The following is a 14,589-nucleotide window of genomic DNA, read 5'->3' on the forward strand; positions in this document are numbered from 1 at the left end:
TATATTCTGTTTAGCTAACCGGACTTGAGTTTGTTCTTTGAAAATACAATAATCCTAACAAATCATTCCACCCACCTAATAAAGAAAGATGAAGCACATAATAGGAAACAATTGAAAACTTTTTAATGGGGCCAAGTGGAAAAACAATGAGAAGTAATCAGTAAGAAAGGTATTGTGTGGTTAGAGAAGGTAAAGGGAAGGGAGGGATTGGAGGATGATGCATTTGTGTCTGCTGAAAAAGCTACTTAAGGAATAGATCTTCCATAAGAAAAAGCAGTAAGGTGCTAAAGTCTTTCTCTGCCTCTCATTTTTCACGTTATTATTTATTTTTCTTAAGCCAGCCTTACACAATTGGCTGCACACAGTGAACTACAGATCTGAAGCATCTGTTCCACTTTTTCTTGAGGCTACTTGTTGAACTTTGACCATGAACTGTGGTGTCATGCCCTGTGGGTGCCTGCAGAGTCAGGTGCTCTGCAAGAGTGCAGCAAGCAGGTTTCTTCTGCCCATCCTGAATGGAAAAATCTCCTTTGATGAGTAAGCTCTGGACTTGGGGTGACATCATACCAGGTCAAGGCTCAGGTGTTGCAAAGAGACTTTTGCCTGGTGATGGGGGGGTTCCTCTGGGAGGGGATTTGGTGACAGCTCTGATTCCTGGCCCTGAGACCTGGCCCAGCATGAGGGACTGTAAATATGGTGAAGTTGTTTCTGATTCTTTTTTTGTACCTGGCCTTCCCTTCTAAAGCAGTTAAATCTTTCCAGTGTGCCCTTTCTCAGAGAAATCCACTTCTCATTTGAGAAAGTCTCCAGGCCTCCAACAGAGCTGTTGCCTGCCTTGGTTCTCCCCTGGACTGCCAGGTGGCAGCTGGAACTCTGCATGGTTCCTTTTCAGGTGTCTGTACAAGTAGCTTCTACTCTGTGCAGGCATGTTCTGTAGAGACAAATTTTACCCAGTTTGATCACGTTTTGTTTCCAAAGCTCAGACTGAGGTTAATCAGAAATAGTTTTGTTATCTTGTTTTGGAACAGATTGGTAAAGTTCTCATGTATCTGCCCACCAAACCATTACTGTCTGCAATTCATTGAAAGGTTCTTCAACTGCAGGAAGCCTCACAAACTAATAATTCAATTTAACTAATTGCAGCAGGACTTTCCTGCTTTTAGACTTCCTCTTGAGTAACTTTGCATAAAAGTATTTGTGGAGCAGATCAGGGTGACACAGGTGCTAGCACAGTGCTGGGTTGGGGCTGTGGTGAGCTGTGTTCTGGGCTCCTGAGAGCCCATCGTGGGCCGTGGTGCTGCACTCAGAGGGCTTCATTGCAGGTTCAGACTTGAAGTAAGCAGTTTCTGGAACATGCTGCCTTTGACTGAAGTTTGGTTTGTGCTGTAACACTTGGTGCTGTGGTGTAGAGCTATGAACTGCACAGTGAAAGCTTCCACACAGAGCTGATCCTTTCAACTCCTGCCTGCTGAAGAGGGAAACAATACCATTGATCTTCACGGATTTGCAGGGGAGCAAAGAAAGTTGCTTTTGGTGAGAGGACTGCCTGCTCTTACCTCTGGGAGAGCTGCTGGGGGTGTGCAGGGCCTGCACTGATCCTCCTGCCCAGGGCTCAGGAGAGCCAAGTCCCAGGGGTTAGCACAGGTGTGAAAGGAGCCAGGTGAGCACAACAAAGGCCTCCATCAACCCAAGGGCCCACACGATTCACTCCCCATGGGCTGCTGAGGGTGCTAATGAGCAGTGCAGGCTGTTCATGGTTGTGTGCAGTGGTGGGGCTGCACAGCAGCACAGGGAGAGGGCTGTTGGGGACACAGCCTGCAGCTGCACCCTGCAGCTCTGGCCCAGGGACTGAACCAACCTGTGCCAAAACCTCTGCCACCACCGTGCTGGTGCTTCTCTGCCCCCTGCCCTCACTGTGCACCATTCAGGATGAAGTCAGTGCATTGCTGGGCTGTGACAGCCTTTAAATGCAGCCTTGAAGAGCTTTACCTTTTAACCCATACTAACTTTTTGTTCCATAGCCCATGATTGTGTTGTCAAAGTTTACACATTCTACTACCTTAAAAATTTTGAAAAGGTTAAATGGACAACTCGCAAGAGTTTAAATATAAAGAAAGGGGAAGAATTGTAGCTGGAGGTTCTAACATATTAAAATTTCTGGCTCCAGTCAGTGTGTGTGTGTGTGTATAGGTCAGCCAGCATAGAAATTACTTCAAACAACCTGAAAAAGTTTGGCTTTTGCTGGGTAAGGCTGATCTCCATCAGATTCAGCTTCTTTTGAACTTGAAATGAGTGTTTGCTTCCAGAATGTGCAGTAAGTCAACTGGAAATGTAGATTTGGTGGCTCATGGGATCATAGATCTCTTCCAATGAAATACAGATATGTTTGAAAAGTAGTTCATTGCAAAAAGTTGCCATGACAATGATTTTTGAAAATGTGAACTGTAAAATGTTTAAACAGGTTCCTGGGGAATGAGGTTGCACAGCACCCTGTGTTCCTCCCTGGTGATTTATGAAAGGAATTATTTAGATGCAGGAGGCCAAATGAAATTAACACAGATGTGCCAGATGCTACATTTTCTTAAATTCTTGAAATTCATGGGATGCTGTGGTCAAATAGGAAGAAATTCAAGCTGGTACTTCTGCCCTGAGAGGGGCAGACACTCCTCTGCTCCCCTGCATGTTGAGCTGCCTGTGCACCCACTGGAGTGTCTGCTGAAAGAGCTGTGAAGCCATGGAGGAGGGAAAAAGGGTGGCTGCTTGTGTGGAAAATGAGGTTTGGGAGCAGACTGTATAAACCCAGTGTGAAGTAGACTTTTTGGTCTCCATCTCAACAGTAAAAGCCTAAAAATGATTCAGTGGAAATATATTTTTGCTCTGTGTGTGTATATAAGTGAAAGTACCACTCCAGACTTTCCAGGCATTTTGAAATGTTTGAGGCTTTTAAGCTCTAACAACAGCTTTGGTCTGAACTAGGTTTTATGTGTCAGTCAAATTTTCCTAATCCACATATAGGATTCAGGTTTGGGGAAAACTCACATGGAGATTGGCATGTGTGACAAGATGTTGTTTCATGGTTGTCTTTCTACATTCACCCCCCTCTTTGTGCTGAAGGAAGCTCTGAACAAGCTAATGTTTCTACTTGTTTCCTCAGAAGTAAATCTCCTGTAAAAGGTAAGTATGCAGCAAGGCAGCTTTTGATCACCTGTCTGCTCCCTAGATGTACTAAGAGCTGTAAAAACGAGATGTTTTAGTGTTTATGTTAGTATGGTAGAGCAGGGGAGCTTTGCCAGAGATTTCTTGTTTGTTGTGTTTTTCTACTAGATCAGATACAGAGGTGTTGATTAGGGGCTGCAGCTCTTGCTCCCCAAAGCAGACATACCTTTGTCTGTCCTCTTCAGAGCTTCCTCCTTACACAGCAAAGCTGGGAATTTAAGAGAAGTGAAGTGGAGCCAGCTCGACTGAACATGGGAAAACAAACATGGAAAAGAATGTGCTAGAGAATGAAAAAAGAGAATTACTCTCCAGACCCAAATTATGCTTTGCTAGGTAGCAGCTGTCTGGCATTCACAGATTAAACAGTGCTCAGCTAACATGCAGTGACAGTGATAGCATGTCCTCTGCTTTGCTTTGGGTGCATCAAATGAGGAATTAACTCTCCCGTGCTGAAAGCCATGAAAGCATCTGGAAGTGTGTATTTACTGCAAACAAACATTTGAATTTGTCTGTTGTTTTCAGTACCTGTTCTATGGTTTATATGACAATGCAGAGTTAATGGTGTTAATGCTACTTTGTAAGTCAAAAAAATGAAGTAGTTTTTCATGAAATGACTCTTTGAACAAATGGAGTTTGGCTCTGAAGGGTTTTATTACATGCACAGTTGGTTCTCAGTGATCTGGTGCATTTCATGGTTTTCATAGCCTCTTCTAAAGGTAAAGATTTGTGTGGTCTTTTGTCTTCCAGCATTCTATGTGGAAGCCAGGGAGCCTGAAGGAAGCTGTGAAGCTAGTGGAATGATTCCCTGTGTTGCTGAAACTGTGTAAGTATGAGATGTTTGCTCACAAGATCACTTGTCCAGCACAATTGTCAGAGCAGCAATTTTTTCTGCTTCAGCAGTGGCAGCGATCCTCTCCTGCCTCCCCAGTGGGAAGCTCTGTATCTGTTCAGGGCTGCAAACAGGCAGGGCATCCATGATGCTGTTCCCTACTCTCAGCTGTTTTTAAAGTCATGTGTCCCCAGCCATTAAAAGGTAGAGAATGCACAGTGGAGTTCTGTAAAATTCTTAGACTATGCTCAAGTGTTTGTGAAAAGCTGAGGCTGAGTTGAGGCTTAGTTAAGCTCTAGTTATGTTGTCTTTGCCTTAGCTGGTGAAATGCTACTTGGAAAGGGATTTAATGGTTGGCTGAGCTGTTTCCCCTTTTGTTATGAGATTTCCTAAATTTGTCTTTGAGGTCTTCTTAAATGTATGGAAAGCTTTTTCCTCTACTCTCTTGATACTTTCTGTGTTTTGAAACTCATTATAAATACCTTCTGATGCAACACTTTATTAAACAGCATGATGCTTGTTTTGCTTGTTATTCTCTGGACATATGCAATAATTTCCATTACTACAATAACATCAGTCATTATAGAAAAATACTGGGTTACTTAAATATCTCCTTTGCATCTTCTCTCCTCCTGCCAGCTTCCCCCCACTCTTCATTACTGCTGTTTTCAATTGTGCCACAGTGTGCTTGTATGATTGAGAGTTATTACTGAGTCACTTTGTTTTGCTCCCTTCAAATTTTGGGTTATGTGTGATCTGGTCACTTGAAAATGGAGGAAAAATGCTGCAAATTCCTTACAGGACTTAGAAAAAAGTCCCACACAAAACCTCCACCAAATCAAAAAGCCCCCCAAGCATTAGCCAAGGCCTTTGTAATCTTCTCTAGGTTTTCATTTAGTGTGTGGGGCCATATGGCTCTGCACAGCCTTTGTTCTTAGAGGGTGACTTTGTTTTAGCTGGCTGTATTCAGCAGCACTCATCTTCCTGTGTTCCCAGCTGCTGACTCCTTTCTGGAAAGGTGCAGAGAAGGTCATTGTGGATCTGTGCTTTGAAAGAGGAGGATGGCCTCGTGGGCATCTTGGTGATTCATATGTACTGGAGATTATTGCTCAATGCTTTTCTGAGTAATAGACTTCTTTGGGAGCACTGCATCCTGTAGCACTGAGCACATTCCAACCTTAGCCCTGAATCTTGATCCTTTTTAGTAGAATAGCAAAAGCAGTGGTCACTGCTGCCTTTTATGTCTTGCTTTTATGCTGTACAAGCCTCTTAGTAATTTTGCTCTTGGGAACTGATCCTTTTGGGAATTGATGCTTTGCCACCAATCCAGCTAACCTTTGGGTACACAATATACTTGTAGTTCCTGATCCAGCTGGGAAATCTCTGTGCAGGTCCTTGTGCTGTGTGACAGTCACTTTGCTCTGCAGCTGAACCCACAGCTCTGTTCACCTTCCTGAGGGGGCTCTCTCCCACTCCTTGAGCTCTACCTTCCCTGCAGCTCCTGGTGCTGCAATCAGATCCTCTCTCCAGCCTTCCATAACAAAAGGGCGGCTTCTCCCACTTGTTTCTGTCTCCTTCCAAGGCTCTTGTTCCTTTCATGCCTTGAAACCTGAGTCACGTAGGAAGCGGAGGTGACTCGTTAGTGAAGAGGATCCAGCTCACGAAGGCAATTTACAGAGGGTAACTGATGGAGTGCCAGAAGACTTTTCTCTTACAAAACCAGATACATGCACAAGCTGCCAGCGGATGCAGTCTGGATTTTTTTTTTCCCAAGCTGGTTTTGCTATTTTTGGGGTAGAATGCTTCTAAGTATCTGGCACATGGCATCAAGTTTCTTGTAGAAGAAAAGTGAGGAATTGCAGCAACTGTACATCAGTATCTTGTGGTGTTTGTTCATAAGGAGTAGGATGGTGCTCTGAAAACTTCCTTGGTGGGGAGGAGGAAGGAAGAGCTCTGTGACTGCAGGGAAGAGCAGTGCTCATGCAGTGGCTGTTCAGGAGCAGCACTCAGCTCTTTGTAAGGCAAGTAGGAGTACAGAAAATGTGTTTTGTTAGAGGGGTACAATGTGAGGGAGGTGGATAACTTGCATCTAGGGGTTAATGTCACTGGGATTGCCTGCTTTTGGAAACTGCCAGTGAAACACCTCCTTACATACAGGTGTCTGATAATGCTGGCAGATCCTCCCTCTGTGAATTGTAGTGCTCTTTTTGTGACAGCAAATGACTTTCAAACCCGTCAGTTTCATCACATTGGTGATGTCACTTTGCAAACCTGCAGATTAGATTGTTATCATCAATAATACAAGCTGTTGCTTAGGGAGCATGACAATGAGTCACTTTTATTAGGAAAATGATGGACACGGGATGTCAGTCTTGCAAACTGCCTTTAAAAAAGAAATCAAATTGGGATTCCTCAAGTGAATTGGATTAATCTGTCAATTACAATGTGTGTGATTTGACTACTTTAGAGGAAAGTACTGTTCACTAATAGGCAGCTGTTCCTTAACCTTCCCCCATAGGGAAAAGCTGTTCCAAATCACCAATAGCTAATAACTGCTGTTACCTCTGTGAGCAGAAAGTTTTCTATACTACCTAAACTCTGCTTTAAACTCTAATGCTAGTTTGTACTTGGTATTTTTTATTCTTTTCTTTTAGCTGCATTCTTCTCTCTAAAGAAAAAAGTGTCCGGTGTGGTGCTAGCTGCCTCTGAGAAACTGATGGAAGAACAAGAATTAGTGTAGATTGAGCATTTGAATTTGGGTGAATTTAAAGATTGAGAGGGGGAAAGCTGGCATGTGGGAGTTAATCACTAAGCAGTTTTTACACTGCCTACTAATATCCTGTTTGTTTTGGTGTAATGAAATAATGACTGGTGTAGACTGGAGAGGACTGTAGATGTTGCTCAGGCACCTGGCAGCACAGAAATCAGTTCCAGGCTGTGCTTCAGAACTCACAGAGCTGTCAGCTACTAAGGGCCAGTGAAATTGTCTTATGGATTATTTATATTGACATGCATATTTTTATATATACTTTCAAATACAAATTATTGCAAATTTCTTGAATACATAATCAGACTTTGCTTGCCTATAAAAATGATGCTGCAAAGTTAATCTTTAAAGCATTGTGATGAAAGAATCTATAATACCTTTGTTCCTTTGACTGCTTAAAAAATAGGTATTTACTAGTTTTGTGTGTGAGTTAAGAAAAGGGACTGGGGAGGAAAAGGGAAGCCAGATAGTCAACAGCAGTATCTTGGCTGCTGTAGTTCCACTGGCAAAATTTTTTGCTCATGAAGCTGCACAAGTGCTGTTTTGTCAAAGCAGGTGTAATGGCTGAGAGATTTATTTTTGTAATCCTGATATCTGAGAATTCATCTATACTTGCTGCTGTTGGTTTACAGCTTTAAAGAGGACTTCAGTCTCAGTAAAGCTTTGCCCAAGAAAAAAATACAGTAAAACTGACATGACATCTATAGTATTTTTTAATTTTTTAATTTTTATCTCTCTTCTTTCTTGTTCTAATTCTAAACTGGAAGCTGTACACAAAGTCTCAGCAAACCCAATTTTTATGTTTGAAGCTTTTGCCTCACTGACAGCAGAGGTGAAATGGAAATTAGTGGGTAAAGGAGGACTGTGATAAGCAATTGCTTTCTTGGAGCTGACATTTCTGAGAAACAGACTGTCCTTGGTGTGGCTGCTCGCTGATAGGGCAGTGCCAGTGTTAGCTTGGTTTTAACAGGGAAAACTGGAGAACCCTTTTCTCTGGGCAAAATATCTTTTCCAAATACGCAGGGCTTTGTGATTTATAAAAAGAGAGTATGATGAAATCATTTTGGCATTTTAATTTTTGTTTAAAAAAAACCCTCTGAACTGGAATTACTACTTCTTATCTGCATGTGTGTCTGTTGAAGAAGTTTCATTAAGAAGGCCCCCTCCCCTGTCTGTCTCCTTACCTGAAGGGAGGAGCCCACTCGAAACAATGAACAATTTCTGAATACCCTCTTGCATAAGAAGTGTTGCCTCCTTTCTGCAGGCACACTCTGTGTATGTTTTCAGTACAAAACCTAGATTCCAAACTCTGTTTAAAAACAAACACACAACTTTCACTCTCTCTCCTCCTCCCCAAAAGCAGCCAACAGCCAGCCCCCTCCTCCCCCATCCCTGAGAAGTCCCTTTTGCTGATTTGCTGGAGGTCCAGTCCTTAGGTCTCTGCCAGGTTGTCCCATCAGTGTCCCTGTGCTCCTTTCCCTGCTTTGTTCCAGTGTTTTATATTCTATATATAAAACGTAGGTATACTTTTAAAAACCATTTCCTTTAAAGTATTTCTGGGTTGGAGTAGTCTGTTGTGATGAAGCCTGTACATGAATCAACCTCTTTGTAACCTATGCTGCAGTAAGAATTTTAGGAATTTCCTTTATTAGGACCTGTTAGTATAGTGTAGCCACTGAGTGTGCTGCATTGATTTCTAGTTAAAACAGCCTGAAATTGCCTGAAATTTATGGCATATTCCAGCCTTGTGTACACTGCTCCTTTTCAGTATGCAAAGCTTAAATATCCTGAAGTCGACTGCTTAATGGCAAATGTTATCCCACATTTAATACTCCAACTATTCTTTACAGAGAGGCAGCAGTTTGACTGTGGAACTGTTTTGCAGGTCAGCTGAGTGCTGCTGATGGCATGGTGAGATGTGTTGAGGAGCAGCTGCGAGGGTGTCCGAGGGCAGGGGGACCGTGCTAGGAGCTGGGCTTGCACCACCATGGGCCAGTGTGTCACCAAGTGCAAGAACCCTTCTTCTACCCTTGGCAGCAAAAATGGGGAGAGAGACTCTGGCAGCAAATCCCACAGCAAGAGAAGTGCAGTCCACAAAGACGACCACGGCTCAGCTTGCGGGAAGGCTTCAGGAGACATTCTTGTGAATGGGACAAAGAAAACAGATGCTGCTGTGGAGTCCAGTCAGCCTCCAACGTTTTCTGGAGATACAAAGAAAGACTCTGTTTGCAGTGCAGAGGAATCTTCTCTTCAGAGGATTGGGGAGTTGTTCAGGAGGTATAAGGACGAGCGGGAAGATGCCATACTGGAAGAAGGAATGGAACGATTTTGCAATGACCTCTGTGTTGATCCCACTGAATTTAAAGTACTAGTTTTGGCTTGGAAATTCCAGGCTGCTACCATGTGCAAATTTACAAGGTTAGTTCTTGTAGAACTTGTAATTATTTTCATATGTTAAAGTATATCCTGTCAGCAATATGTTGGAGAGACAGCCTCATTAGCTTCACTTACTTATTTCTTCTAACACTTGCATTTTGATCAAATTAATTCCTACTACTGCAGAAGGTAAGCTTTGTATTGTCTTCTTTCCCCTTCCCCTCACACTGGATTTTAGAAAATGTGGTTTTGGCCATTATGCTGCTAGTGATGAACAGTGTAGTGAGATTCTGTAGACATTAATTTATTCTTGATTTACCAGAAGCAATTTATTGTATCCACCATGATCTTGGTGAGATTGGACACTGAAATTAATTTTTCCTTTAAAGTAATGTGAGATTCCTTAGTAATTGCTACTAACTCTGTTAACAGTCTGTGAAAGAATGACAGAATTGTTCCTGTCCAAGCAGTGAAACACTTAATGTCTTTTTCCAAGAGTAATCTTGTTAAAGCATAGAGAGGGAAGGAAATGTGAGGGTTTTGACACTTGTAGCTGTTTCATACGAGCTGACAGATGATTGCAGTTTGAAGTGCTGTGTGCCCTTCTGGACAAGGGGCTCAGTCAGCAGAATGGCAGCATGTGTGATGCCACAGGACACAATGGAATGGCTACAGCTCCCCCCACTAAGCAACAGGCAAACCCAAACTGCAGCAGAGTCCCCCAGCTTGATTAGCAGTGTCCAGGTAAGAGCAAGGGAACAGTGCCTGCAAGGACTGTCAGGGAGAGAAGGAACTTTTTTTTGCCCTATGTAGATTGGTTTGAGTAATGCTGCTTATTTTTACTGAGCTTATTGCTTTGGTGTTCAGAGCCTTGACCCAGGCCTCTGCTGTGCACTGGACAGCATCTTCAGAGTCTTTGTGGCTGAGGGTGTGTGTCAAAGGGATGAGTTACTCTGGAATGCAAATGTGGATTTACTGGAGGCTGATGACACAGGTATTTGCTAAGATGGTGAAGGAATTGTAAGTAGTGTCTGTGATTCTGCACAGCTACCATGAGTATTATTAACATGGTTTTAATTTCCTCAGAGAGGACAAATCTAGTTGTGAGAGGTTATATTTGTTGAAGGGCACGCTCCATGGTACAGGTGCTGATGGATTCTTGTATCAAGGAAAGCATCATGGTCTGTTCTGAGTGCTGCTCCATCTCCTCTTCCCTCCAGCCCATCCTGTGTCAGCCTGCTGGCTCTCCTGGCTGATGTTACACCTGGTTGTTACACCTGGTTGTTACACCTGGTTGTAACAAGCATCAGAGAAACTGGAGCTAAACCTGTCCCACTTGGATTCAAGCAGTGTCCATACATCGTGCTGTAGCCCCTGTGATGCTGTGCTCCCTCCCCTACTCTCAGCAGATGCCTTGCTGACTGACGCCAGTGGCTCCCCATTGGTTTTGCAGGCTGAAAGAACAACAAAAACCACAGCAAAAGTAGAAGTGAACTGCTCTGTCCCTTGCAAACAGCTCACTCAGTGCATGAGGATTTAGACATGAGCAGTACTGAATCAAGCTGGGGTAAATGTGTTCGTTTCAAACATTAAGAATTTCTTCTGGGGCAAATTAGACTCACTCTTTAACGTGAAAGGCATTCCAGGATGTGGAAGTGTCCAGAAAAGCCAGAGAGCAGAATCTTTCAAATGTTAACAGTGCCCCAGCAGACCTGGGGGTTGTGTGTGGTTCCCCAGGCCTTAAGGAATACCTTGGAACTGGCTGTCTTTCCAGTGGCTCCTGTTGCCAAAATCTGTGTGCCTCTGGGGCTGAGGGTACAGCTTGTCTTGTCCAGGTGCTCCTCTTAGATTTGGTGTAGCTGGATGGAGACAGGACGTGTTCGTGAGGTCGGTGGGAAGGGCCCTCCCTAATTTCTCTTCTCTTGCTTAACAGGAAGGAGTTTTTTGAAGGCTGCAAAGCAATAAATGCAGACAGCATTGATGGCATTTGTGCAAGGTTCCCCAGCCTCCTAAACGAAGCCAAGCAGGAGGATAAATTCAAGGATCTCTATCGTTTCACCTTCCAGTTTGGCCTGGACTCTGAAGAAGGACAGAGGTCGCTACATCGGGAAATAGCCATTGCCCTTTGGAAATTAGTCTTCACCCAAAACAAGCCCCCTATTTTGGACCAGTGGTTACACTTCCTAATCAAGAACCCCTCAGGAATCAAGGGAATCTCCCGGGACACGTGGAACATGTTTCTAAATTTTACTCAGGTGATTGGACCGGACCTTAGCAACTACAGCGAGGACGAGGCCTGGCCGAGCCTCTTTGACACCTTTGTGGAGTGGGAAATGGAGCGGAGGAAAAAGGAGGAGGAAACCAAAAGTGTTCTGTCCTCGGACACAGAGGGGCCGTGTGCGGACGGACAGACCTAGCAGCAGGGACTAAAGCAGCTCCTTGCCCTTCACACAATGTAAACTCTGGATGTTTCTGGAAATTACCGAGGCTCCAGATTTTTCTACTTTACACCTTTTTCTGCCTTGTCTTTGAAAGGGCTCTAAAATGCTGTATCATGTTTTAGGCACTTTCTTAATTTTGGTTATTCCTTTTACTCTTGCCCTGAAATATTTGACCCTGGCTACAAGTTAAGCATTTTTTTTTATTTTATTTTATTTTTAAGACTTCAGATTAGTATAAGTAAGTCTGATACTTCTTGCACAATGTAGATCTTTTTAGTTAGGTTAAATTAACATTGCTAAATTATACAGTGCCAGATTAAGTTTTTTCATACTACATCTGTCAGGGCAGGTCTGTACTGTGTGTAGTGCTGTTTACATTGTTGAAATTTTAGGCTGTAATAATTTTAAGGTTTTATACCGAGATGAACAGCAGTGTTAACTATAAATGCATTAATCCTGGGTAATAAGGCTCTAAAAACCAACATAAGCAACAGCTTTTTGTAATATGGCTAATTCCCATTTTGAGCTAACTCCTAGTGAATGAGTCCAGATCATTCCTTTTTTTGGACTTTCAAACTAAATGTTGGGATTGTTTTATAAAATTACTGTACCTGTCAGTCAACTGAGTGGTAGATGACGATTTATATCTAAATCTCTTTACACATTCACATAATAAAAGAGCAGTACTACCTCAGTTTTATTGAAAGTGGACTTGTTGATGGACTTCCATTTTCTCTGGAAGTTGTATTTTTGTGGTTACATGAGAATATTTTTACTTGACTAAAAGAACCAAAGGTTCTGCTTCTTAAGTTTGCTAAACATTGAGAGAAGCAACACACAAATCCTAAGTCTTCAAGGAAAACTGTGGTATAATTCTGCTTTAATTTGTTTGATTTATACCTAAAGTATTACCTTACTTGTCTGGCAAGCACAGTACTTCTATGTAAGGAACTATCTTTTGCATTAATATTGACAAACCAATTTTTTAAAGCATATGTTTAATTGCTAAATTGCAGTTAATACTCCACACTTTCTGGAGCAACAATATCGGCATCTGATGACAAAGTGAATTCTTAATGTGTTCTTAATGACAGCAGTGTAGATGAGTCATTTTTAGACTGATTTGATAATATTTGGATAGGAGTCAATTTATTATTTTACAATGCCTGTATTGGGACTATTTGCCTGTTGAAATTGTTGTGACTTAAAGGGAGTTTTATTAACACTGGTTGAAACTTTTTTGGTTATTGATGCTACCTTTTTTAATTTTAGTATGTCAACTTTTTTACACCTTTTGGTAAAAGGTTTGATTGCCAAGGCTTTCTGTATAGCCAAGTGCTGGCTTAATGAATTTGATACACTTCTGTTACACACCTTTTGTTTTCAAAGCTGCATTTCAGGATCATAAACCAACTGAAAAAACAAAACAAAACAAAAGCCTAGACAGACATCCATAGCATCTAATGACTTTTGTGATAAAAGGGTTTTAAAACTAAAGGGAAACAGGTTTTAAGTGGTGAGCTTGTCACAGGTCCAGGGTGTTGTGCTTTGCACATCTGTTGTGCCCCACAGGGGTTAGCAGAGAGAGGAGCAGGATCTACCCAAATTCTGGGTCTGGCTGTGCTGGTGTGCAGCCCTGCAGTGGCTTGGCTTGGAGGTCATAAATCACTAACAAAATGTGGGTAATGCAGACTGTTTAAAAACAAACCCACAAGCCACAGATAGCATCTCTTTCATCTAATAAAAGGAGAGTTTGGTCCATGCTGCTCTTGCTGGGAGACAAGCTGTGGAAAACAAATGTGGCTGTTTTAGATGCAACTGAATCTGTCCCTTTGCAGGAGAGCCCTGAAGTTGCTGTTTTATGGGTAAATACACCCAGAGCTTTGTCCTTGCTTCTCTAACTTTCTGTGGCACAAAAGTGTTTGGCAGCAAAACCTTATTCTGATTTGGTGAGCAAAGCAGCCAAAGCACTCCTGCTGGAATCGTTGAATTTATGGTGAGACTTTTGCTGGTGCTGTTATTTTTAAAAGACTAAAATAAATTCCCCAACAGAGGCTGCTTTGTTAGGAAAAGTTCCAAATGGAGACTGATTTGATAGTAAATGAGGACTGTATTTGTAAGTTTGAGGCTCTTCATTCATTCAGCTATTAAATGCTTTGTTCGTCACTTAATTTTTTTTTTCCCCCTAAAGGAAATTTAAAATGTCCAGAGTGTGAAGAGTAACTGTTCAAATGGGTAGCTCACCAGATGGCAGCTTCAGATTTACACCCCAGCATGCAGCAGCCCCAGAGGATGAGGCTCTTTAAGGAAGGTGTTTATCTTGTGGTTGGAATGTGGACAGCAGTGAGGAAATCAATCTGTAGCACATCAGGCTCAGCCATTTTAAGGTATCCGAGGTAACACAGCTGCTTTTTAAAGGCAGAGGTGAACACACAGGAAGGGAAAATCTGGTTTCCTGTTGGGGAAAGGACATACCATTGCCCACGAGTTCAGCGTGGGGGACAGCCCTGCTCCTGTTCTGCTGCTTCCAGCCAGGCAGGAGCAGCCCCACCCACTGGGCAGAGAACTTGCAAAAATAGCCAAATGATCTATCTAGGGAAGTATCACTTATCTTTAGCCTAATTTTAGTCCTTTAATTACCATTTACAGAATGCAAACCAGACCTGTGTCAGTTTAAACTCCTGAAGCAGGAGCTGGAGGTGCAGCTCTTGGGCAGTGCTGGCAGAGTGGGGCTGCCAGACCTTCTCTAGGATTGCCTGGTGATTCTGTGATCCCAGACGAGACTGCTGCACTCTGTAATGCTGGGCTGAGGGAATGGGGTTTGTGTGTGTCTCTGAGAAGTCTTTAATAATATTGGAGCCTCTGAAAATATGCTTGTTTAATGGTTAAACTGTGAATATCTGTGGAACAGGCCAAATACATTCATTCTTCATTTTTATATAATTTAATTCTTCATTGTG

At 42.6% G+C, this 14,589-nt stretch overlaps 1 protein-coding gene across 1 annotated transcript in view; it reads left to right on the top strand.

The window, feature by feature from the left end:
• The window catches only part of DCUN1D3 (defective in cullin neddylation 1 domain containing 3), a 19,288-nt gene extending 6,434 nt beyond the window's left edge, over positions 1-12,854 (top strand). Inside the window, exons 2-4 of the mRNA XM_074552927.1 lie at positions 3,964-4,037; positions 8,698-9,230; positions 11,122-12,854. Coding sequence (XP_074409028.1) covers positions 8,800-9,230; positions 11,122-11,605 — 915 coding nt within the window. The 5' untranslated portion in view covers positions 3,964-4,037; positions 8,698-8,799 and the 3' untranslated portion in view covers positions 11,606-12,854. The remainder of the gene's footprint in view (positions 1-3,963; positions 4,038-8,697; positions 9,231-11,121) is intronic.
• The last annotated feature ends 1,735 nt before the right edge of the window (positions 12,855-14,589 follow it).

Source organism: Zonotrichia albicollis, chromosome 16 (assembly GCF_047830755.1).
Source record: "Zonotrichia albicollis isolate bZonAlb1 chromosome 16, bZonAlb1.hap1, whole genome shotgun sequence".
NCBI lineage: Eukaryota > Metazoa > Chordata > Aves > Passeriformes > Passerellidae > Zonotrichia > Zonotrichia albicollis.